At 33.4% G+C, this 25,077-nt stretch overlaps 6 protein-coding genes and 3 non-coding genes across 14 annotated transcripts; 6 read left to right on the plus strand and 3 right to left on the minus strand.

The window, feature by feature from the left end:
* Window positions 1-1,292: 1,292 nt before the first annotated feature.
* Window positions 1,293-4,063, plus strand: srsx-17 (G-protein coupled receptors family 1 profile domain-containing protein; the record flags this gene model as incomplete). The annotated part of the gene is made up of 7 exons (NM_072143.2): window positions 1,293-1,425; window positions 1,755-1,833; window positions 1,881-2,009; window positions 3,058-3,191; window positions 3,344-3,448; window positions 3,496-3,692; window positions 3,899-4,063. 7 exons carry the CDS (start codon window positions 1,293-1,295, stop codon window positions 4,061-4,063), a joined length of 942 nt encoding a protein of 313 aa, NP_504544.2.
* On the plus strand, window positions 3,166-3,186 carry 21ur-12710. The gene has a single exon (NR_068815.1).
* A 487-nt stretch (window positions 4,064-4,550) lies between the features above and the next one.
* On the plus strand, window positions 4,551-7,081 carry galt-1 (Beta-1,4-galactosyltransferase galt-1). Its single transcript, NM_072144.8, has 8 exons — window positions 4,551-4,694; window positions 5,021-5,366; window positions 5,409-5,564; window positions 5,662-5,771; window positions 5,821-5,900; window positions 6,241-6,409; window positions 6,456-6,558; window positions 6,821-7,081. Exons 1-8 carry the CDS (start codon window positions 4,570-4,572, stop codon window positions 7,007-7,009), a joined length of 1,278 nt encoding a protein of 425 aa, NP_504545.2. The 5' UTR covers window positions 4,551-4,569; the 3' UTR covers window positions 7,010-7,081.
* M03F8.8 lies at window positions 6,119-6,215 on the minus strand. The gene has a single exon (NR_068816.1). It is a non-coding gene; the product is annotated as an Unclassified non-coding RNA M03F8.8 (non-coding RNA).
* Window positions 7,021-10,437, minus strand: M03F8.5 (Glycosyltransferase family 92 protein). The gene is made up of 10 exons (NM_072145.5): window positions 10,380-10,437; window positions 10,157-10,333; window positions 9,904-10,095; window positions 9,536-9,850; window positions 8,492-8,934; window positions 8,233-8,446; window positions 8,083-8,185; window positions 7,638-7,813; window positions 7,499-7,596; window positions 7,021-7,374 (listed from the first exon to the last, which is right to left on the minus strand). The coding sequence occupies exons 1-6, from the start codon at window positions 10,413-10,415 to the stop codon at window positions 8,356-8,358; spliced, it is 1,254 nt and encodes a 417-aa protein (NP_504546.2). The 5' UTR covers window positions 10,416-10,437; the 3' UTR covers window positions 7,021-7,374; window positions 7,499-7,596; window positions 7,638-7,813; window positions 8,083-8,185; window positions 8,233-8,355.
* Window positions 10,438-10,584: 147 nt separating this feature from the next.
* Window positions 10,585-12,834, plus strand: M03F8.7 (G-protein coupled receptors family 1 profile domain-containing protein; the record flags this gene model as incomplete). Its single annotated transcript, NM_001269134.2, has 5 exons — window positions 10,585-10,833; window positions 11,040-11,228; window positions 11,275-11,418; window positions 12,498-12,617; window positions 12,660-12,834. The coding sequence occupies exons 1-5, from the start codon at window positions 10,742-10,744 to the stop codon at window positions 12,832-12,834; spliced, it is 720 nt and encodes a 239-aa protein (NP_001256063.1). The 5' UTR covers window positions 10,585-10,741.
* An 833-nt stretch (window positions 12,835-13,667) lies between these two features.
* On the plus strand, window positions 13,668-17,012 carry syf-3 (Pre-mRNA-splicing factor Syf1/CRNKL1-like C-terminal HAT-repeats domain-containing protein). Of its 2 annotated transcripts, none has more exons than NM_001129507.5 (5): window positions 13,668-13,756; window positions 13,861-14,895; window positions 15,232-15,453; window positions 15,514-16,031; window positions 16,432-17,012. In NM_001129507.5, exons 1-5 carry the CDS (start codon window positions 13,679-13,681, stop codon window positions 16,820-16,822), a joined length of 2,244 nt encoding a protein of 747 aa, NP_001122979.1. In that variant the 5' UTR covers window positions 13,668-13,678; the 3' UTR covers window positions 16,823-17,012. The 2 variants fall into 2 exon arrangements, with proteins under 2 accessions (NP_001122979.1, NP_504547.1); NM_072146.7 differs by having other exon boundaries at window positions 13,670-13,756; window positions 15,241-15,453; window positions 16,432-17,010.
* A 100-nt stretch (window positions 17,013-17,112) lies between these two features.
* On the plus strand, window positions 17,113-25,063 carry pst-1 (Adenosine 3'-phospho 5'-phosphosulfate transporter 1; the record flags this gene model as incomplete). Of its 5 annotated transcripts, none has more annotated exons than NM_001373028.2 (7): window positions 17,113-17,167; window positions 18,549-18,672; window positions 19,436-19,793; window positions 19,842-20,127; window positions 21,162-21,266; window positions 21,758-21,979; window positions 24,520-25,063. In NM_001373028.2, the coding sequence occupies 7 exons, from the start codon at window positions 17,135-17,137 to the stop codon at window positions 24,571-24,573; spliced, it is 1,182 nt and encodes a 393-aa protein (NP_001360551.1). The 5 variants fall into 5 exon arrangements, with proteins under 5 accessions (NP_001360551.1, NP_741545.2, NP_741546.3 ...); NM_171463.5 differs by lacking the exon at window positions 24,520-25,063 and adding an exon at window positions 23,059-23,208 and having other exon boundaries at window positions 17,120-17,167; NM_171464.6 differs by lacking the exons at window positions 17,113-17,167; window positions 24,520-25,063 and adding exons at window positions 18,068-18,459; window positions 23,059-23,208.
* On the minus strand, window positions 22,846-23,034 carry anr-23. Its single transcript, NR_102025.1, has one exon.
* Window positions 25,064-25,077: the final 14 nt, after the last annotated feature.

Consider the following 25,077-nt stretch of genomic DNA (forward strand, 5'->3'; position numbering starts at 1 on the left):
CACCAACCAGATGTGATGTTCATTATTTACAGATTTTCTGTCTTTCAGAATAAAAGAGATCAGAGTTCTGCGATTCAGTTCCAGCAATTATTTTGTATTTCATTTGAGTCTCCAGATATCCGCTACGTTTAAATTCCGATGTTATTCTGAAATATAAGTTTTTATTGAGATCTTATTACAATTAAAATAATTTCACTGTTCATGGTGAGCACCTTGAGGAAATGATGTTTGCTGGAAGAGTTTTCAGGATCACATTTTCAATTTTTAAACGCCGGCGACATGTAGACCTTTACGAACAGTCAAAAATACGTTTAATTTAAGCTTGAGTATGGTTGTTCTGTTTTCAATGTTTTTTTATGATTGTTTAAATTGATTTTTCCTCGTCATTTGAGCAAACTTAATTCTTTAAAAACTAATGAAATTTTTGACTCAAACTTGTGACTAAAAAATTTTAAAAATTTCTAATTTATAATTTTTTCTTTTACATTAATTCTAACTTTAGAATTAAACTACCAATCTTCGTTTTTCAAAAATATGTACTTAAAAATAGTTCAAAACCAAAACTGTATCTGTGCCTTGTTTTCGAGATGAGTGTGAGCTTCTTGAATAATGGATCTATGATTTATTTTGTTTTGCCCATTTCGTCCAAATTTATGTTGCATTCATCGTTATGTAGTCTGGATAAACAACAGATTGGAGAAGTAGCAAACTGAAGAAACCCCCTAGTTTCGAAGAATATTATTCATTTGTAGATTCCATGCAAAGTTTCATTTTGAATTTCATTTTTCAAAAAATTTAAGTTATATTTTGATCGGCTTCTTAGGATCCGATTATACAAATTTTGAGACCGCGGGTATCTCATAAGTTTCTCACTTATCAGTTTTTCCCACGGTTTCATATCCTTCTTTTTTCGCTTTTCAACTGCCGTATTTGCTCTCAAGATACGAAATATCTCACATGATTGTATACGGCTTTAGATGTGTTATACTAATCTTTTGACTTTTTTAAATTTAAATTGACATTTATTATTATTAAATTTCCAATCTTCAAAGCAGCTTGGAACATGCGTTCCTCAATTATTTTCCCACCCTTCTTTTTGTTTTTAGTTTTCCTTGTTCTGTCGTCATGCTTATTTTCAGTCTCGTTTTTCTCGTATTCCGGGACATCTTCGCACGTCGTTTCTCAAAAAAGTTCAGTATATTCAAGTCATTGAGCCAATTATGTTTCAAATTGTATACTATACAAAATGACGTCCGCATTCACCCTCTCATCTATTTTAGAATCTTTTTCAGATGTCACTCAATTATCAAGACTTGACACTTGCTCTTCAGTTGTACACTGTTGTCCTTTGTGTCATCGGGCTATTTGGCAATGTCAATTTAATTATAGCAACATGTCGTCATAAGTCTTTACGCACAAAAATGGGTGAGAGTTTAGGAATTTTGTGTGAAAAATATTTTTATGAATTTTTTTTAAATGAATACTAAGCGTTTTCCCGGATTCTACAGCTTACTTTTAGATACTTAAAAATTAAATCTCCCGAACATATTCTGCAGCTTTCCTATCGGTTTTTTTTAGAGTTCACAAACAATTTCTCGCAATCACTAATCCATCTTTGAATGTTGATATTTTAAAAGAACGTGATAAAAGATAAAAGTCAAAACTAACAAATCCCGAAATCCTTGAAGTGAAACGTAACATTCAAAAATTATAAAATAATCCTAAAAAATACGTACCTTTTCTCTGATTTTTAGGATGCCTGATCATGATATCTACAATTGCCCATACAATATGTTTGGTTTCAGAGCTTATTTGTGTAAAGTTGAAACTGAGGTAAGCTTTATATATTTCCATTTCATTCATTAGAGGTAGTTTTTCAGATTCACCCAAACGCATCGGGACGAATGTTTTCGTTCTGTTATTGTTTACATGTTCGCCGTTCTTTTTCAATCAACTCTGTTTTTGATGATGGCAATTGATCTCTTTTTAGCAGTTATTATGCCAATACGGTAAGTACTATATACAACTTTTATTTATAGTTTGAGGGCTTCTATTTTAGCAAAAAAAAGACTATTTGATTTTCTGCAAGCTAAATCTGAATTTTTTCACTGTAAAAAATCCTAGTTTTTTCCAGGACAGTGACTTCACTAGTTTGACACCCCATTATTCCATTTTGACATGTTTTTTGTACATTTCAAAGGTTCCTATGAATATTTAACAATATTATATAAAATTAGAAATAACATTTTTGTTAGTTTACAATATAACAATACAGCAAAAAACCGCAATATTAGCTGCTGAACTTAAAAATTGGTTGCAAGACTAGTTGTAGAAGAATCTTTTTTATTTTTCATATATGCCGCCGACTTACAAAATTCAGTTCAGTTCATGACCATTTTGGAGCGTCTAGTTTTCTCTTGCAGTTAGAAACGAGCAATTGAGTTGCGCACTGAATCAGATTTGTTTTCAAAAAGTCATGCTCTCGTCAAACTATTCTAGATAGTTTCAAAAGTTGTGCACTTTTGATGGTGGTGTTTTTACAAAATAAAAGCATGCTTTTGAAAAATAGCAAATTTTGAGATTTTGGAATCAACATGCTGAAAATAGAAATTAATGCGTTTTGTGATGTCATCCCACAACAATTTTGATTGCCATTTTGTGATATGATTTACTTTTTCCTGGAATTTTTAAATTTTTAAATACTCTTCTCTGTCAACTCCACTACGTGCATTTGAACTCGATATGCTCGCCAGCAGTTCAGTAAACAGAAGAATGCGTGTGGATCTTGGAGAATAAGTGTAATTCTGAGAAATTGGGTGGGAAGGGTTGTTGCGATGACGTTTTCAGCTTTTTTTTTCGGAAGGGGATGGATTTGTTGGTTTTAGAGGGATTTTTCTATTTGAGAATGCTGGAGAGGTGCTTGATGAGGAACTATTAGTTCTAGTATTTGATATTTCAATGTTTAAGTTGGTAACGCGAAAAGATCAAAAGACCACAAAACCACGGGTTCCGAACACATTGGCACTTTAATTTCCTCACTTTAATTTCAATTTTCAGACACAAACTCTGGCGTCGTGGTCCATATTTGTTTGCTCTCTGCATTCCGCCAATGTTGTTCTCCTGTTTTGCTCTTTTTATAGAAGAAATCTACATCAATCACGACGATTTGCTCATCTGCACGGTGACTCTTGGTTAGTTGATTTAGTGGGCATTGAAACAACTTAAGCACTAGGTCAAGTTGTTTAAAAACGGAAATATGATCATCTAAACAAGGTACTTTAAAAATTAGTTTAATTTTACTACTTTAAGAATTTTAAGGAATTTCGAGAAATAATTTTTTTAGCTGCTCCACCTGCAGTCCGGTTTTGGGGTACGCTCATCACAATTTCAACAATATTTCTGGCCGTTTCACTAATTTTCGTAACAGCCTTTAAAGTTCATATTAACGGTATCCATTTTTGAAAATATTCTCAAAACGATACTTCTACATTACAGAACGAGAATCAGCACGAAGGATACTAAGACACTCGAACAGTATTACAAGCAATACAAAATGTTCAGATTCAAAATTGCTCAAGTCATTGTCAACTCTGATGTTTGTGTTTGTGTGCTCGTGGAGTTTATCCATTTTGTTATCACACGTTTCATTATATTTTACAAAAAATGTCGCGTATGAAATTCAAAAGTACAATGTAAGTGTGCTTGCAAAAAGTTTCCATGGGTGGTATAAAGTGCATTTTTAAATTGAAAAATTTTTAGAGAACATACTTTCTAATGTAGCAAAAGTTTTATTGAATATGAAAAGTGCCAAAAAAAACTCTAAGATTTTTCCATAGCTCAAAACATTTTTCGAAAAAATTGACTTGAATTTCATCAAAAGTAAAATTACAATTTCCAGATCCTCCTCTCCCTTCCAACATTCTGCCAAAACTTTTTTGTAACCGGTCTTCGATCTCCACGATACGCTAAAGCCTATGCAGAACAACTCTCATTTCTTCCTTTTGTCAGTCAACGGGTCTCCCAGTTCCGGCAGAATTCTTCTGTAAAATCTGCATTTGTTTGAAAAAATTTTTGCGTTCCAATTTATTTTGTTTTTTTTTTATTAATTCTGATATAATATGTTTTTATTGTTTTTTCACTGTGATCTGTTATGGAATAAAATTGGGCATAAAATTTGAAACACTATTTAATTAGAAATGGAGCCAGAAAAGTATGAAAAGACCACGGTTTTTGATGCAATCTATAAAATTTATTGTAAAGTTTGTGATCAAAATGACACATTGGCTTGATAAGAGGTTCAAAATACATTTGCAAAATGCAACATTGCTTGAATGTTTGTAAACGACACTCTTAGAGTTTATAACATTCAAAGTAAACAATAGTATCAAACGTGAATAGTATCAACATTTCACCATCTATGTAGATGAAAAATCAATGAATATTTCGTGGAACTAATTTGAATTATGTAATTTCCCACATTTGGTATGACGGGAACCATCGTGTATACCATTGTTACTGATAACAAAGTGCTCTGATAGCACTATACATTCTGTCCTTGAGTACTTCTGAATGCCTCGAATCACCGCCAGTAAAATAGTTCTTCTAATTGCATTATCATTTTGTATTACTGTTATTTATCACTTTCCAATAGCAACGAGAAGCAGTAAGGAGTACGATGAATATGGAAATGAATAGTAAGTAGTTATAACTTATCGTTATTGTCAAACTGTCTAAAAATCTACTTTCTCAGTTATCCCCTAATTTTCGTGTAAAGGAAACATTTTTAAAATAATAATGTTCTCAATGAAAATTCAGCCTAAAATTTGTAGTTTTAATTTTTAACGCGAAAACTATAAAGTGATGTTACATGATACTTAAATAAAGACCAAGGGAAATTGTCTTCCTGATGCAAACGCTGATTGCGAACAAGTGATTGATTAGGGAAGTCACAACTTCAGATGTTGCATATTTTATGATCCATCTCACATTTTCAAATTTCAATTATTATATAAATTTGCAGTGAAAACGTTGCATCGATAGAGTCGGATATAAAAAATGTACGTCGATTACTTGACGAGGTACCGGATCCCTCACAAAACCGTCTACAATTCCTGAAACTTGATGAGCATGCTTTTGCATTCTCGGCCTACACAGACGATCGAAATGGAAATATGGGGTACAAATATGTCCGAGTCCTGATGTTTATCACGTCACAAGACAACTTTTCCTGTGAAATAAACGGGAGAAAGTCCACAGATGTATCACTTTACGAGTTCTCGGAAAATCACAAAATGAAGTGGCAAATGTTTATTTTGAATTGTAAACTACCCGATGGTATAGATTTCAATAATGTTAGCTCTGTAAAGGTGAAAAAATAAAAGGAATATTTTGATAACTTTGATTTTCAGGTCATAAGAAGCACAACCAAGCAGTTTGTTGATGTGCCGATTCGGTATAGAATTCAAGATGAGAAAATAATTACGCCAGACGAATATGACTATAAAATGTCAATTTGTGTTCCAGCATTGTTTGGAAATGGATATGATGCAAAGCGAATTGTTGAGGTGATTATTGCGAAAACTTTGCCAGGACTTTTGTAGTGACCCACACATACAGCAAAAAAAATTTTGACAAAGTATTAATAATAAACTAATTTTACAGTTTATTGAGCTGAATACTTTGCAAGGAATCGAGAAAATATACATTTACACTAATCAAAAAGAGCTTGATGGATCCATGAAGAAAACGTTGAAATACTATTCGGATAATCAGTGAGTTTGATTTTAGAAAAATTTGATTTTTGATTCAATTATCTTGCAGCAAAATAACATTAATTGATTACACATTACCATTCAGAGAGGATGGTGTTTGGTATCACGGGCAATTGGCAACTGTTACTGGTAAATTTACTTTCCCAACTGAAATGTTTTAATAGAACTATTGATGAGCCAGACGCTTAACCGAATCTAAAGTACCGAAAATGGAATATAGCCTTTTCAAGGAAATTTTCTCCCACTTAACAAACTCATCAACATTTACAAAATGCCAAATTAGTTTCTCTTAACTCTTGTTATCACTCGAAATTTTTTTCTGGCTCTAGCTGTAAGAATCATTGTTGACACACACACACACACACACACACACACACACACACACACACACACACACACACACACACACACACACACACACACACACACACACACACACACAACCTTTAAACACTCAAGCAGTTTTCAGATTGTTTACTGAGAAACACTGGAATCACAAAATACACATTTTTCAATGATTTTGATGAGTTCTTCGTCCCCGTTATCAAAAGTCGGACTCTCTTTGAAACAATCAGTGGGCTTTTTGAAGATCCCACTATTGGATCGCAACGAACAGCTTTGAAGTATATAAATGCAAAGTAAGTTTTTAGTTCTCTAGGTGATTAATTTTTGAAACGTTTTCAGAATCAAGAGCGCTCCGTATTCACTGAAAAATATTGTTTCCGAAAAACGAATTGAAACAAGATTCACGAAATGTGTAGTTCGACCGGAAATGGTTTTTGAACAGGTGAGATTATAATACTTGAAAACCCCGGTACAGATCAAACAATCGATTTTTGATTTTGCCTTTTTTTTGCCCAACTCTTGCCAGACATTAAATATTCTAGTTCAACTTATTTTACAAAACTCTGTTTCAACTTCAAACTAGCGTTGGACTTAATCGTCTAGAAACAGTTAACCTCCTTGGGCATATCTTGGATTAAAAAAATTGTGACACATATTGAAGTTTTCTGTGTACTTTAAATTTTGTAAGAAAATTATTTTTACAGGGTATTCATCATACGAGTAGAGTGATTCAAGACAACTATAAAACGGTTTCCCATGGCGGATCCCTTCTACGGGTTTATCATTACAAGGATAAAAAGTATTGTTGCGAAGACGAGAGCCTCTTGAAAAAACGGCATGGAGATCAACTTCGGGAAAAATTCGATTCAGTTGTTGGTCTTTTAGACTTGTAGCTCATTTGTTAATTTATATTATTTATTAGTCAAATTCTCAAATCTATAATGCATAAATATTGTTACACCGCTAGCTGGAGATCGACACATTTACAATAATCCGTTGAAAATGAGAAATGCCCGCATTGGCTCGGAGAAGTGGTTTTGAGTCGTGGAGGGTAGGCAATTGTTACTTCTTGAGTGGCTTGAATTAGACGAAATTGTGATAACAGTTCTACAGAATCTCCATTTTTGGATTCTAACTGACATTCGAGGTATGGGTAGATAACAGCACTTCCTTTTTCCTTTTTTCGTATTACTTCGCTATCACTGATTTTTGTTCTAGCCCACACTTGGACATAATTGTTTGGCATTATCATTTCCGTCTGAAATTCTTTTAAATTCATTTTTTAAAGCTTGTTAGACATTCGACAGGCCGAGGCGTGATAAGGCGCGTCTCATCCGCCTATTAAGAATGCCTAATTGTAAGACAAATTACTACATACATACCACGTTTCCACATTTGATTGTAGTTATATCAAAACAATCTTTGAAATCATCCATATAAGATTTCAATACATCTTGGAGTAATTCAGAATTTGGAAGCTCTGAAAACTAATTTGTTTAAAAGTAATTCCACAGTTCTTACTTCGGATATCTTGAGAAGCATCAACCATACAAAGACAATGATTACTGATTACACCATTATCTTGACATGTAGCATTAGTTGGTTGAACTTCAAAAAGGTTCTTGCTTCTTTTCGAACTATCCAAGTTTTTGGAAAGGCTAATGAGAAATTTCAACGTTGAGTGTAAGTGAAAGTTTCTGAAAAAAAAGTTATTAGTAGCAAATTTCAGAAACTCGGACTCTACCGGTGTCCGGTTTTTTCAGGTTTTGGGCAATCCAGTTCTTTTTTTTTTGGTGTTACATAGTTCTTTCAATAATTTTTTTGACAGTACCCAAGATTTTTGCCTTGTTAATTAATATAACTGGACACAGTTTTCTCACAGTTAATAAAATCTGAAAAGCGACATGAAAAATGCCCTTTTAAAAACCGGACGTCAGATTTACCAGATTGGCTCAAAAAAGCTTACGAAACAAATTTCTGTGAATTTTCTCTCAAGTTCTGAAACTTCTCCGGAAACAACTTTCGAAACCTTGGAGGAACTAATATGTTCAGAAGTGGAGCTCGTTCTTCTGAAATTTAATATTTCAATTTCTTCGGCTCCCAAATCATTGATTACCTATTTTTCCAGCAAATGTATACCTATTCAGCGGATGAACCCGATTTCCATGATCACCAAGAATAATTAGAATTGTGTTTTCCAAACTTCCTGTTTTCTGAAAGATTTCAGGGAATTTCGGAATTATTTTTTGAAAATTAAATTTAAATATTCCAATCTGTGATACAACGTATTATCCAGTAGATTTAGGTTATTCGGGTCATCATGGGTCAAACTGAAATTTTCAAAAATGCATTATAGATCTTCTGAACAAATAAACCTCGATATAAATGTAAATCCAAAATGCGGAAGTTTTCCAAAAACTCGTTCGAATCGAAACCACGAGTCAATGAACACTTCCGCTAACAACTGTCCATCCAAACATTTTCTCCACCAATTATTCATTTGAGTGTACAAATGGTTGTAGTAAGGACGATAATAGAACTTTGCAGGTGGTTTCGAAAATCCACCCAGAAAATTATCAGGTGGATAATGAAAAAGTCCCCGTGACGTGTGCATAATATCGTCGTTGTACATTGTTATGTATTCTGGTGGCAGCTGTTTCCATATCCATTGAATTGTATCCGGGTTTAATGGAGTTTTTGAAGGTAGGATTTTGTTAATATTTACGTCTCCTGTCTCGTCGATTAAGGACATGCTTTCGGTTTCCTGGAGTTCGTTGGCAAAAATGGGAAGCATGTTTACTGCGCTGTTATCGCCGACCTGGAGGAATCAATATTTTTGTTGGATGGAGAAAAACGTTCGCCAAAAATTTAAAATTTGAAATTGATTGAAAGTGAAATTTCGAAAAAACATCAATAAAATGTTATTCGATTTCTGTTTGGCAGATTTTATAAAAGATGAAGGAGAAGCGTGATTTGGGAATTTGCTAGAAAATACCAAAAACTGTATGATATTCAGAAATACCTCGAAAAAAAACTGAAAAAAACTCGAATGAGAATGAAAAATCCAAAAAAAAAAAGGCTTTTGGCTTGCTTTTGTGACTTCAAATTGAAAAATCAAGTTCGGACTTTTGAAACAACCTCAATTTCACTTTTTTTTTCGTATTTTTTTTTTTGATTTTCCGATTATTTTTTTTTAAAGCAAAATCCCCATTCACCTTACTCCATCTTTAAGCCGACGTAGATATATATATCGCCTTCAAAAAGTGCGTAGGTGGGAATTTTTGTGCCTACAGTCAAAAGTTTGAAACTTAATAAAATTGTTTCACAAGTTTGTATATGTAACTGCTTACACAATTGAACTTTTTTTTAAAATATTTTCGTTTTATAGATATTATATTTCAAATACCATTGACACAAACCTTATTATAGGCATTAAACACAACACTTCCCAGACGATCCAAGAGGCCACTGGTCTTTTTCATATTCCTCCCGAATTGAGCTCGGGATGTTGAATCTAATCCTAGAATTGAAATAGAGAATCTTGTTGATTTTTCGCCGTGAAAAGTATAATCAGGTTCAGGTATTACAAATGATCCATCCACAACTAGAGGTAACTTTTCTTGCATATTCAGTCCCATGAATTGCTTTCGATAGATCACTAGTTGTTTGGAGAAACATGTAATAAGAAAATTGTCAGCATTGATCCAAAATCGCTTGTTTAGTTTTGGACTGAACTGGAAATTTACAATCGGTAATTTATAAAAAAGCAAATAAATATGAAGCGTACATTTTGTGTTCTTCCAAGTTTAAAAGTATGAGCTTCCGGCCGTAGTCCACCTTTGAGCACTTGAGCAACACATTCCAAGTTATTTTTGTAACTTTTTAACTTCATTGAGAACTCTCCAGTAGCTGGGTATCGTTTGAAAAGATCGATGTTATACTTTTCACAGCTCGCATGTTTCGGGAATTTCAATCGTTTCTGAAAAATTTTTATTTGGCTTGCCTAGAAATTTATAGAAAAACTTCAGTATGAAAACTACCTTCAAAGTTGAATCCATTGGATCTGTCCAAGCAAATTTACAGTAGTTGTCAAATAAATGGGCCTGCCTATGGGGCTCCGAGAAGTTCCGAAATTCAAGTTTTAAATTTGGTTTGAAATTTAGATGAGACTGCGAAACAATATAGAATAGGCATATGAGACTAGTGATAAGGACGATCTGAAATTATACTTCTTGGAGATGATAAAATCTAAAAATGTGAAACCTGAATTAATGCTGAAATTGTCCGCCGCCGAAGCATTTTTTGTTAAAAGTTTGAAAAAAATCGAACTGTTTCGTGGCAAGATCAGAGAGAGAGTCGGACATGCAGAGACGACAGGGCGTTGACGATTATCTCGATGCAAAAAAGGATTACTTTTTTGGAATTTTAAAAACTTTTTTTTTTGTTTTAATTTTTCATTCTTGTACTTACAGTCACGGAAAAATATGATTGTTATTGAATTACTCTTAAAATCAGTAATGTAAATAATGAAAAGTGACAAGTTCATTCACTGATCTTGGCATGCTGATGTTCTCAGCTGGTATTTAACTCAAGATTTGTCTGAAAAAGTTTTCCAAGAAGTTGAAATGATTTGTAATCAAAGCTTTTATTTGCTACCTCCAGGAAACAATTCTTCAATGTCGTTGGGGATTGTTTCGGTTTTAGAAACAATAGAAAGGTAATTAATAGTTCTAAAAGTGGAGAAACACGAGTTGAAAAATAAATTTATTTTCTTACAACTGGCGCCACTTTAAACTATCTTTGCCTGCTTCTGTAAATGGCAGTTGAAAAGTGGGTAAAGTTGGTTTAAAAGTGTCGCCGAATTGCCGAGTTTAACTCATTCCTGACACTGAAATAAAAAGGTATACACATTTTCAGTTTCAGATTTTACAACTCTCTTCACCTGTTAACATTTCTAAGTTTCACTTTGAACAGTGCAATACTTATTGTACTTTCCCATAAACAAATGCGTAAACTTGGAATCAATGTCATGATGATGGCAATAGCGTTTTGTGATTTTGGATGTTCCATATGTGTAATTGTCAATTTTATTCTAGGACCTCCTCTCAATGGGTATGAATTTCAGTATATTAAATATATTAGGACATAATAATTACAGAAAACTTGAGGAATCATATGTCAATTCAGTATTCCATTTAGTTTACGATTCAATTACTATTGGATTTCATTCCTCTTCGATTTTTATAGGTGTCGGGATGGCTTTTTGTAGGATTATGTCTTTGACATTTTCCAATCGCAACAGGTATGTATGATCATCGAGAAGTAAGCGGCACAGGTTCAAAAACGCTGTTCTCAACGTTTTGCCAAAGTTTTTTCCAGACATTTGTATAGAAATTGCTCAAAAACTGCAGCACAGTCGCAATGGGCCGAGTAAATGTACCTAACGGCATTTTGATATTTTTAGAGTCAGTTGAGCAACATCTCAAAACGTTCAATTGAAATATATGTGTTTAGTTTCAGAAATTAAAATTATGTTTCTTTTTCTGTGTAACTTTCTGAAAAAGAAATTCTACAGAACGATGAGAAAAATATGTCGTCCTCAGATCACTGGTGCGCGGCAATTGCCGGCCGGCAATTCTACAAAGTGAGACGGCTGGGCATGTTCCCCCGATATTTTTCATGAAATTTAATAATACAGTGTAAAAAAATATTTGCTGTAATTGAAAAGAACTTTCATTTGGCTTGGAAAAGCCGAAAAAAAAGTTCGAAAATTGTCCAAATGTTAAAAATTGCCGGTGAAAATTGCCGGAACATTGACTGAAATTTTAACCGGCAATTTCCAACATTCAGACGATTTCTGAAGATTTTTCCAATTTTTTCTACTAAAATAACATTTTAATCTAGAATTTTGCAGCACTTTGTGGCAGACTCCGAAATATGCAATACATCTTACCATCGGCGTTTTTATTTTTATTTTCATGCTCTCATTAGCTTTTATACCATTTTACAACGTGTCTATGTGAACCAGAATATTTTTAAAATCAAATACATTTTGTTTTTCCTAGGCAAGTCTATAATAATAGTTCAAACTCTATAAGATTCGATATGTCCAGTATTCTGATGAGAAACAATTGCTGCTACTTGAAAGCTACACTTTGGTTGCTGGGAGTTGGATTTAAAGTTGTGTGGTGCTTGAAATTTATTAGAAATGATGCTTTTAAATTACAGATGTTCCCCTGCATTTTACTATTTATATTTTCTGTTATTATACTAAGAAAAATAGCAATCAGTAGAAGAACTTCCAAATTGTTACAGAAAACCAGAAGCTTATATTACAAGTAGACCATGACTATTAAACACTGTAATATTCAAAACATTTAGATCTCGTTTGGACCGATCTTCATCACTTATTTTATCAGTTCTAATAGTTTTCTTGTTCACTGAACTACCTCAAGCCATTACTGACATTTTTGGAGCACTTTTCATTGCAGATTTCCTCAAGTAAGTTTTTTGCCCAGATGACTGCTAGAATCCATTTTCCAGCCACGTGATCACCAACCTGGAGGACATTCTTGATATCTTATCAAGTGTCAATTCTACTGTTATTTTCTTCATCTATAGTCTGTCCCAACAGTTTCGGCAAATTTTTGTAGAGACATTTGTTCCATCAGTGCTCCGAACTTTAAACACTCGAAAAGTAATTAAAAAATTTATTTAACCTTTTCAGTGAAGCTTTCAGAATGGAAATGCTGTACAAGTATGGGCAACTGCGATTGTTAATAAATGATTTTTTTTTTCTTAGTTATTTCCGTTGATCTTTTTTATATATTTAAACAAATGTAAATTGTTCGGGAGCGGCAAACACCTACATACGTACTAATTCCTACAGTAGTCTCAATTTTGAATTGGGTTTTTTACGAAATCGGGTTACTATTTTGAAAAGTGATGCATCTGAGAAATGTTCTACAGAAAGTTCTCTATCTACTGACACCGATACATTTATTTTTGATACAGAGACGCCAGAGTTTTTCTCATTGAGCAGTAGAACGAATTTTTTAAAATTCAGCTAATAGAAATTGACCGCTAGTAAACTCTCTATATTCTGTATTTTTTAATTAAATTTTTCGAAAAAAAAAATCGTTCTCAGGCATCGTTGTGTTCATTTGATTGGTGGAGTGAGCTCACTAGTGAGATCGCGTGCCTTTTCTATTTCAAATTCCCTCTAAAACAACGACACTCCGAAATCCCCTACTGCGCGTTGTTTATTCTCGTAAACCGACAGAAGTTACTTTCAAATTTGAGCATTTTTTCTCTTCTTTTCTTCGTTGTAATTCGATTTTTTTTGTGTTTTCTGATCAGAACTTGCATTTAAATAACGCTGAAACATATAAACATTCGAATTACAATGCTTTACTGCTTCAAAATCATAAAAAAACAGTGCAACTATATTTTCGTATTTTGTTTCCCCTATAATATACCCATTTTCTAGCTTGTTTTCGCTAGTTTTTGTCTGAGCAATCATTGTTTTCACATTTTATTTCATTTCATTGCAGAAATCAGCTATGAGTGATGACGAAGCCGCAGTTCCAGGCAATAAGCCAATTCGGCTCCCAAAAAAGGCTGCGAAAGTGAAAAATAAGGTTAGTTTTGCGGATTTTATAAATTCAAAAGTCAATATTACTTATTTTATTGTCAGCATTTGTAAATTGTGTTCCGGGAACGAGTTTATTGCGAATTTTTGCAGGCACCAGCTCAACTTCAAATCACAGCCGAACAATTGCTCCGAGAAGCGAAAGAACGAGAGCTTGAACTCATTCCACCCGCACCAAAAACAAAAATCACCGATCCAGATGAATTGAAAGAATATCAGCGAAAAAAGAGGAAGGAGTTCGAAGATGGAATTCGTAAAAATCGTATGCAACTTGCCAATTGGATTAAGTATGGAAAATGGGAAGAATCGATTGGAGAGATTCAACGAGCTCGATCAGTTTTCGAAAGAGCTTTGGACGTTGATCATCGTTCAATCAGTATTTGGCTGCAGTACGCTGAAATGGAGATGCGATGCAAACAAATCAATCACGCGAGAAACGTGTTCGATAGAGCAATCACCATTATGCCACGTGCCATGCAATTCTGGTTAAAATACTCCTACATGGAGGAAGTGATTGAGAACATTCCCGGAGCCAGACAAATCTTTGAGCGATGGATTGAGTGGGAACCACCAGAGCAGGCTTGGCAGACTTATATCAACTTTGAGCTTCGCTATAAGGAGATTGATCGTGCTCGTTCTGTGTATCAGAGGTTTTTACATGTTCACGGAATTAATGTACAAAACTGGATCAAATACGCCAAGTTTGAAGAACGAAATGGATATATTGGTAATGCTAGAGCAGCGTACGAGAAAGCTATGGAATACTTTGGAGAAGAAGATATCAATGAGACGGTGCTGGTTGCTTTTGCTCTTTTTGAAGAGCGTCAGAAAGAACACGAAAGAGCACGTGGAATCTTCAAATACGGATTAGACAATCTTCCATCGAACCGAACCGAAGAAATTTTCAAGCACTACACGCAACACGAGAAGAAGTTTGGAGAACGAGTGGGAATTGAAGATGTAATTATCAGTAAAAGAAAGACACAGTACGAGAAAATGGTTGAAGAGAATGGATACAATTATGATGCATGGTTCGATTATTTACGATTGTTGGAGAATGAGGAAACTGATCGAGAAGAAGTTGAAGATGTCTACGAGAGAGCAATTGCTAATATTCCGCCTCATTCCGTAAGTTTTGGAATTTAGGTGAACAGAAAATGATACTGAAACAGTAAAGGTGGAGCGTGAATAGAGATTTTGTTTCGAAATATCTTTTTTAAAAGTCTCAAACTCTGAAATCACAAAAAAAATCGGAGAAAATTGGTAAAAAAAAAGATAAATCCAACTAAAAAACTCGAAATTTTTCACTATTGCTCAATTATTTTTTTTGCTTCCCCTTGTGGTTTTTCTAAATTCGAGACCCTTTCGAATTTTTAAAGAAAAACCAACATTGGCGCTATTATGCTCCACCTTTAAAAAACAATTCAAATCGAGATTTAAAGAGCTCACTAATCGCTTCGCTAGTACTTTCAGGAAAAACGCTATTGGCGTCGGTACATTTACCTCTGGATCAACTACGCTTTGTATGAAGAACTCGTTGCAAAAGATTTTGATAGAGCTCGTCAGGTCTACAAAGCATGTATTGATATCATTCCACACAAAACTTTCACATTTGCAAAAGTCTGGATCATGTTTGCGCATTTTGAAATTCGACAGCTGGATCTTAACGCTGCAAGAAAGATTATGGTGAGTACATTAATTAATATGATTCGTATGGTTTTTTAATCTAAAATTGATTATTTCCAGGGTGTTGCTATTGGAAAGTGCCCCAAGGACAAGCTGTTCCGTGCGTACATCGATTTGGAGCTGCAACTTCGTGAATTCGATCGGTGTCGGAAACTCTACGAGAAGTTTTTAGAAAGTTCTCCAGAAAGTTCTCAAACTTGGATCAAATTCGCCGAGCTTGAAACTCTCCTTGGTGATACTGACCGTTCTCGTGCTGTTTTCACAATTGCCGTACAACAACCGGCTCTTGATATGCCTGAACTTCTTTGGAAAGCCTATATTGACTTTGAAATTGCTTGTGAGGAACACGAAAAGGCTAGAGATCTCTATGAAACCCTACTCCAACGAACAAATCACATTAAAGTCTGGATTTCGATGGCTGAATTTGAACAAACCATTGGAAACTTTGAAGGGGCGCGTAAGGCGTTTGAAAGAGCTAATCAATCATTGGAGAATGCCGAGAAAGAGGAACGATTGATGTTACTGGAAGCATGGAAAGAATGTGAAACGAAGAGCGGTGATCAAGAAGCGTTAAAGAGGTGAATAGATATTATAAAATTGCTTTATAAAACTAAAAAATGTCCCAAAATTTCGTAGTGAAAGGTTTTGATATTTTCTCAAAAAGAGTTATGACTGTTCACATTTTGGAGAAATTTAAAAAAAAGATTGTGTTAAATCTCAAATTTCGACAAATTTAATAATATTCTGTAACCCATAATTGAATAAAATTTAAGTTCCGGTTTAAGCTGGAAATATTCCTTTTTCCAAAAAATTTGAACCATCTTATTACGAAATTTGGTAGTTTTACGCCATTTTTGGTTTAATAAAGCAAAGACTCGTTGAGACAGTTAGCTACCTTGTTTTCACTAAAATATTTCATTTTTGTCAGTTGATAATTATAATCCAGTTCGCTCTCGTAATCAATTCAAATTATTTCAGAGTTGAAACTATGATGCCTCGTAGAGTCAAAAAACGACGTCAAATACAAACTGAAGATGGTGTCGATGCAGGATGGGAGGAATACTTTGACTACATATTCCCACAAGATCAAGCAGCAAAAGGCAGTTTCAAACTTCTCGAAGCAGCCGCCAGATGGAAGAGGGAAAGAGAAGAAGCTGCAGCACGAGCAGCTCAGGAACTTGATGCTCCTATTCCAGAAGGAGATGATGATGAAGAAAAAGAGGAAGCTGGGAAAGATGCTGAAGAAAAAGTACGAGAAGGCGATAGCGATACGGATTTATCGGAAAGCAGTAGTAGCAGCGATAGTGAATCATCATCATCATCATCATCTGACTCTTCTGATTCCTCTGATGATGACGAAGACAAGTAAAAGCTATACATCAGCCGTTTCTTTTTTATCGTTATTCAAAATATCTCCCTGTTCTCTGTTCTTTTTTTCCTCCTCTCACTATGCGATTTCTTCTCAATTCTGTGTTTTTTTTTGTTTGAATTTATCTTCCGTTCTCAAAATTGATCGTTTCTTTCCATCGCAACGCGAATAAATTATTTTTGTACTAAAACGATCAGCTGCCGATTTGATTAATATTTGGAAAGCACTCTCGGCACTCCGTTCAAATATGAATTTTTTTTGTTGATATTTGGATTTTGAAATTTCAGCTTTTTCCAGGTATTCAGAGCAATCATGGATCGGTCAATCATGCCGATTGATTCACCGGTATGTTTTATTTCATTTTTTTTAATTTTCGAATTCCACTGCAACTGAAAATGTTATTATTCTCGATTGGCAATAAAACCATTCGCTCCCTTTCGCACAAAATCAGTTTGACGAAGGCATTTTTCAATTTGACGAATTTTTTAATGACGCGTCTGATAAAAATTTCCTTAATTGTATTTTATTGTCGTAATTTCCCAGGATTTTTGTTTTAAAGGCGCACGAATTCATTAGAATGGGTCTCGGTGCGCAAAAAGTTTATGGTAGTCCTTTTTTGAATTTTTTTTCAATCAAGCTACTTCAATTTTAGTGAACGTTGCTGTTTTCTTAAATTTTTCTGTTAAAATTATTTTAAATATCCTTTTTAAAAAGAAAAATTTTTCTGGTCGCCAAACAAAAGATACACATTTTAAATTTAAAAAAAAAGAAGTTTATTTGTACTTTGAAAAAACAATTTTAGGCAGAATAATGGAAAAAAATGATGTAATTTTATTTGAACATTCAAGGAAAAATTCCAAAAGACTACCATAAACATCTTGCGCGGCGAGACCCATCTAAGCGAATCCTTACCCCTTTAAGGACGTCAAAAGCTTGTGAACGATAATTAAATAAATCAATTTTTCATTTATTTACGATTACAGTATGAACAAAATAATTGGTTATTCGAAATCTTGCATTCTTTGTTTTAACTAGCTTTTCTCCGGTGCGCAAAAGCATAGAAGCACACCTTTAAAGCTCGTTTATGTCAATCTGGGAAAGGTATTGCGAGGAAATGAACAGGATTAGATGCCACGTTTAGATAAAAGTTGTCCTTATTCCGTGAAAATGTTCGAAAAGATACCATCTTCTTTCGTATTCCATGCTTTTTTCGAATGTATTTATCCACAATTCAACACAATTTCTATTCATTTTCCAATAAATAGCCCCTTTTCCCATTTGTTCTCTCGTACAGATCTGTACAGACAAAAACGGATTACTCCCCCCCATTGTTTCGGATTACTCAAAAAATTCAGATAGAACTTTTTTGAATTGAACTATTCACGAGATTCATTCACTGAATTAAAAATAATTCCCAATTTATTCAGTCCGCGGCCTACTGCTGCTGCTGCTGCTGCCAAACATTTTGAAAAATTGAAAAATCTTTTCTGAATTTTGCCTGAGCAAACACCATTGTATTTGCTATTGATCTCATCAACAGAGACATCACGAACGGGTTAATGGATCCATTGAGCTGGGGTCGTGGTTGGTATGCTATTCAGACAATATCTGGGTCTGTAATACAGTATTTAAAAGAGGTATATTTATTTGATTGGAAATCAAATATTAATTAAAGTAGAATAATAATAAAATATTCTCTCAAACTTTAAAAAAAATCATTTTTCAGGCCCGCGACAAGCCTCCAGATGAGCTGGTATGGCCTCTTCGTCTTTTCCTGATTCTTCTTGGTTACTCGACAGTTGCCACACCAGCAGCAATTTTAATTTATTATGTTAGGAGGAATCGACATGGTAATTTTTCATTTTTTTAGTTTGATTATTGCAAAATTAAAAAATACTTTTCAAAAAAAAATAGTAGCATTTTTTATTGTAGTTTTACAGTTGCATTCGGTCATTTTGGTCTAAATTTAATATATATTCCAATTTTTATAGTTATATCTATAAACATTGGAATATATATTAAATTTCTTTTATTAATAGAAAATGTACCAAAATGACCGGATGTAACTGTAAAAAATACAATAAAAAATGCTACTAATTTTTTTTGAAAAGTATTTTTTTAATTTTGCAGTAACTTAAAAAAAAACAAGGCTAATTATTTTTGAATTACCGCATATTTTATGGCTAAATGTATCAATTTTCCCTTTCTCCCTTTTTTTTATAATTTTAAAAACCGTTTTTATCGAATTTTCCGACATTTTCCGTAAAATATAACCAGAAAGAAGTTGGCAAAAACTTTGAAAAAAATCGATTCTCTCACATTTAATATATATTTTTAATAAACAGTGCTTCAATTTATGAAGCATAGGAGAAAATTAAAACAAAAATCCCTTTAAAGTTACCATGAAAATGGGTGAATAATCGTAAAAAAATTATAAAATTTTATGCATTTTTTACAGTTAAATTCGGTCATTTTGGTTCATTTTCCTATCATTTAAAGAAAAATCCCTATAGTTTAAAAAAATCCCACTTTTTATTCTGAAAAAATACGTAAATTATTAAAATCCATTTAATTGAATCTGAGCATTTTCTAAAACTATCAAAAAACTTTCAGCTTTCGAAACTCCGTACCTATCAATACGCTTACTTCTCCGAAGTTTTGCTGTCGGAAATCCAGAATATCAGCTAATACCAACAGGAGAGAAACAAGCTCGGAAAGAAAACGATTCGATTCCACAAACACGAGCACAATGCATAAATGTAATTATCCTCTTGCTCTTCTTTTTCAGTGGAATTCAAGTAACACTTGTCGCAATGGGAGTTCTACAAGAAAGAATTATTACAAGAGGCTATCGGAGATCTGATCAGTTGGAAGTGGAGGACAAGTTCGGGGAAACTCAATTTTTGATTTTCTGCAATCGGATAGTGGCTCTCGTTTTGAGCTTGATGATTTTAGCCAAAGATTGGACAAAGTAAGATTTTCCATATATATATTTCACAAATTTTATTATTACTTTCAGACAACCACCACACGTTCCTCCACTTTATGTTCACTCGTACACCTCATTCTCAAATACGATTTCATCTTGGTGTCAATATGAAGCACTGAAATACGTCTCATTCCCCACTCAGACAATCTGTAAAGCCTCAAAAGTGGTTGTGACAATGTTAATGGGACGATTGGTTAGAGGACAGAGATATTCTTGGTTTGAATATGGATGTGGATGCACAATTGCATTTGGAGCCAGTTTGTTCTTGTTGAGCTCATCATCGAAAGGAGCCGGATCGACTATTACATACACATCGGTTAGTTATTTTGATAGCTTTTTTTTTTTGAAATTTTGAATTGAAATTGAAAGATTTGAGTTCAATTTCCGATTTCTATTCCAAATATTGAAATTTTTTGTGAAAAACAATTTTTGCTTTTTCGCATTTATGAGGCAACTCTGGGGTGTTCCCGATTTCTATTTTAAGCGTTTTTTATTGGAAAAACAATTATCCTCCGAAGTTTGTACGAACCTATAAACCAATTTGAAAAATTTACCTAGATTACGCCAGGACTATAAATATTCAAAAACGAACAAAATTTTAAAGGCGGAGTGGTGATTTTGATCCAAAACGACCGAATATCATATTAAAATACTCCAAAAAGTTTTAAATTTTTTTTAAATTTCCAGTCAAAGTTTTGACAAATTTCCAACTTTTTGAAAAGTATGATATTTTGAGGAAATCCAAAAGCAATGTCGCATGTTCCGGCCCCTAGAATGTTTTAAATCAAAACAAAATTAAAGTATACAAATCGTAGGAAAAATTTTTTTGGCCGACTTCCAAAATTATAAGTGGCAAAAACTGAGTAATTGTCACTATTTGACAGTAAATAGAAAGATTTCAAAAAATTTTAGAAAAATTTTACTATGATATTTGGTCATTTTGGCACCATCTTTAAATAATAAAATGCATTTTTTTTCTTGGAGAATCCATTTGAAAGTTTATCTGCCAATTGGCCAACTCACAAGTATTACATCTCAAAATCTTGAAATATTCTTTCCCATCAAGTTGTAGATGTTTCCCATTAATTCTCATCAAATAATACTACAAAAAGTTGGCATGATGTTTATTTTACAATCATATCCATTAAACAGCTGTATGAAAATCAATTAATTAATCGCTTGCTATTCATGATATCCTCACATCAAACTTGTTCTATAGGTGATTTCATGCTGCGCAGGTGTGATTTTTGAAGGCTACACAACTATAAAGCTATAAAGCGAAACGAAACTGAACCGCTCGAAATTTTAAAATTTGGGAAAAAATAATTAAAGAGTTATAGATATTTTCAGTTTTCCGGAATGATTCTCATGGCTGGATATCTTCTCTTCGATGCATTCACGCTGAATTGGCAGAAAGCTTTATTTGATACAAAACCAAAAGTTTCCAAATATCAGGTAATTTATTTTCAAAAAAAAAAAAAAGAATCAGAATCAGCAGTGTCATAGAAATAGTTTTCGATTTTTTACAAGGAAAATCGAAAATCGGAAAATTATAACTTCCGATTTAAAAACATTAAAGAAAAACAACATTCTTAGATTTTCTGGAAAAATCTTTTTAAAAAATGTCAGAAAATAAGCCATAAAATTCAAATTTTCATTAAATTTTGTTCATGTTCTTTTTTCGATTTTACTATTAGTAAAAGTATACGGAAAATTCTACCGTACCTAGAAGGAAAACAGCATTGGAACATAAATAAATCATTTATTGAAAATTCAATAAATTAATAAATTAATATTAGTTTCTTCTAAAAATGAGAAAAATAACAAAAATGTTGAGATATATTTTCGAAAATTGAAAAATTGGAAAAAAAAATTCGATTTCAGTTTGAAAAAATCGAAAAAGCGACACCATTATCACAATCACAATTATTGGAAACTTATTTCAGATGATGTTCGGTGTCAACTTCTTCTCAGCTATATTATGTGCAGTTTCTCTAATAGAACAAGGAACTCTGTGGTCTTCTATCAAATTTGGAGCCGAACACGTTGATTTCTCTCGTGATGTCTTCCTTCTTTCTCTATCTGGAGCCATCGGACAAATCTTCATCTATTCAACTATTGAGAGATTTGGCCCGATTGTATTTGCAGTGATCATGACTATTCGGCAGGTTAGTATAACACATTATATTGCAAACTTTGCCGCTTAATTCCAATTCACAGAAAATTAAAAATCAAAAGATCACCAATTGAAGTTTGAAAAAAAACCGTTAAAAAAAAACTTGATAGCCGACGCTGAATCATGGAAATTAATTGTTTGTTTGTAAACGTTGAAGATCTACGATATGAAAAAGATCTGAAAATTCTCGAATAATAATATTCCAATGTTTAAAAATCCTAAAAATCCCAGAGTGTAACCCTTTTTATTCCATAAGTTTATTACAGGAATACAAAATTCTGAGAATGCGTATTGCGCAACATGATTGACGCGCAAAATATTTCGTAGCGAAAAAATACAGTAGTTCGTTAAATGACTACTGTACGTGTTGATTTACGGGCCCGAGAAAAACTGTTTTTCAAAAAACGAGCTCGTAATCAACACGCACAATAGTCCTCTAACGAATTACTGTAGTTTTCGCTACGAAATTTTTTGTGCGTCAAATATGATGCGCAATACGCATTTTTAGGATTTTGTGTTCCCGTAATAGCTATTTCCTATAGTAAAAATTGAAAAATTGAACATAGAAAAACTATGCTTAGAAAATTAACAAAACCTTACACAACTTTTATTAAATTTTGTTTAGTGTGATCACAAAAAATATATAAGAAAATATATAATTTTCTTCTGAAATAAAGAAACTATCTGAAAATATATCTAAAAGCGCTCTTGGTCTTGATCTTGCAAAACTAGTAAGGAAAATGTGGTAAATTATGATAGCCGGTTTCAAAATATCATCTTATTTCAAAGACAGTGTTGCGTCATAGCGTGAGAAAAGAGATTTCCGCCCTTCTCTAACGAATTCCAAAATATTCCGGTAAATGCCAGACACTTCATCGCCTAGGAACAGGAAACACAGACAATAAGAAGCGTTGTTTCATCATAAAAATGTGTCGCAATGTTTGTTGAAGAAGCTGTAAATGGTACTTGAAAACACAGTAGTTTTGTCCAATGAACTGCAAAGTTCGTTCGAAGAAATCAGTGGAACAGAACTTATATGCTACTCAATTTATATAATCACATTATTTTCCGATGCTCTCGATCGTCCTCTCCACAATTATGTATGGTCATGAACTCACTTTCTTGGCTGCCATTGGATTTATGATTGTTTTCGCCGCAATCTTTGTAGATATTCATAAGAAATACTCTGATAAGAGCCGAGGACCACAGAGGAGTTGGTAAGATTTTAAAAATACAGAAATGAAAGGAAATCTTTAAAAAAATTTAATAGTGAAGAATGAAAAAAATGCGTATACGAATCGACAGGTTTCTCCTGCTGTTTTTCATTTTTAATTAGCCGACCCAGCAGCATGTATGTACCGAAAGATTATCCAGTATGATAAGCGGATCTCTTTCCTTGAACTGACTGCTTCTCGTCGGGTTATGCAATGCCATGATGGGTGTATGTACGTTGGATGCAAAAAGGTCTATAGCTTGATATTAAGTCTGCGGAAGCGAAAAAAAAATTAAGAAGATTGTGAAGTGGGAGTGATCAGAGTGAAAGATATTTTTCACACGCAGCCAATTAGTTTTTAGTCGAAGCGTTTTTCTCCGTAATCCATTGCGTAATAATTAGTTACGCAATCACACATTCACTTTATGTATCTAGTTGAGACTCTTTAATTTAATAGTTCCTTTCTATCTCTCAGCTTTCTTCATTTTTTTTGAGCGGAAGATTTTATTTTAGAACGTACTTTACTGTCAGCATTGTAACGTTCTTAATGTCTATGTGTACTGTAATTTGAGTTTTAAACGCAATTTTGGAATTTAGTTTCTGAATAATTAATCCAAAAACTAAAAACAGTTAGGAAAAACACGACCTCATATACGGTGTTTTATATGGTGTTTTGAAAATTGGAAAACTGTCAGTTTTTGCCACTTTTCTGGAAATCACCGATCAAAAGAAAGTTTTCCTTTGCTTTGAATTTTTTGGTCTATTTATATTTCAAAAAGTAATATTCGAACATTATATGGATTCATACATGCGCTATAGTTGTCTCAAAAAGTGGCAAAAACTGAGTAATTTCCACTTTTTTGGCAGTCAATAAAATAATTTTCAAAAAAAGTTTTGTTGTGGACGGAACGTAAACCTGAACTTTATACAGACGTGACCTTTGGGTCATCATGAACTTATCGCGTAAGCGACCTCTAATTCATTACTTCTTGCACTCTTTGTAATAAACTACTTCTCTCCTTGTCACTCGCTCAATACACAACAAGTTTGAACTTTTTTTAAAATGATATTAGATTATTTTGGCTACATATAAAACTAGTTTTTGACTATTTTCCGCTGGCTACCTTTAAACAACGATTTTGATAGGTTTTTTTAGTCTTCCAGAGGGGGTGAAAAACTAACTTGTTAATATTTCAAAATGCATTAAAACTTGAAAACAATTAAATTATATAAGAAACTTGTTAATTGGATATTTCTTATCATTACATAAATTTCAAAAAAAAAATTATCTTCATTTATTATTCATTTCCCTTTTTCAGAGATGGCTCCACCTCCACCACCTGAACCGTTTCGTCTCAAATTTTTATCAATGATAATTGCCGTCATCCACATATAAATATCCGTTTCTGCTTTTTCTCTGTATTATTTTGCATTGCCTCTTCGCGCATTTCGTGTACACTCTTCGTTTTTGTCACATCATCTACCCGTCTCCCACTCCCACACACCCGTACGATCACAGCTTCTTCCTCTCCCGCACTCCCTCCTTTCTGTAATTTTTCACTGATTTTGCCGTCGATTTTGGCATTGTAGCCTTCCTCATCCCCCTTATTCTTATCACGTCAGCAGAAGCATCTGATTCATTTCTTCTATTTATTGCATTTATCACTGTGTGTCATGCACGGGTTTTTTCGTTTTTCATCCTTGCTACATTGGTCACCCCCCTCCCCTCCCACCATTCACTCCCATTTTGAAAGATAGTTCTTATATCCTTTGGCATTATCATATAGGTGATTATTAGACATATCAAATTGATCATTTGTTTTTCCTTTCCACTTCCCTAATGTAATAAACAATTTAATTATATTCTCTTATTATTA

This window comes from Caenorhabditis elegans, chromosome V (genome assembly GCF_000002985.6).
Source record: "Caenorhabditis elegans chromosome V".
In the NCBI taxonomy this organism is placed as follows: domain Eukaryota; kingdom Metazoa; phylum Nematoda; class Chromadorea; order Rhabditida; family Rhabditidae; genus Caenorhabditis; species Caenorhabditis elegans.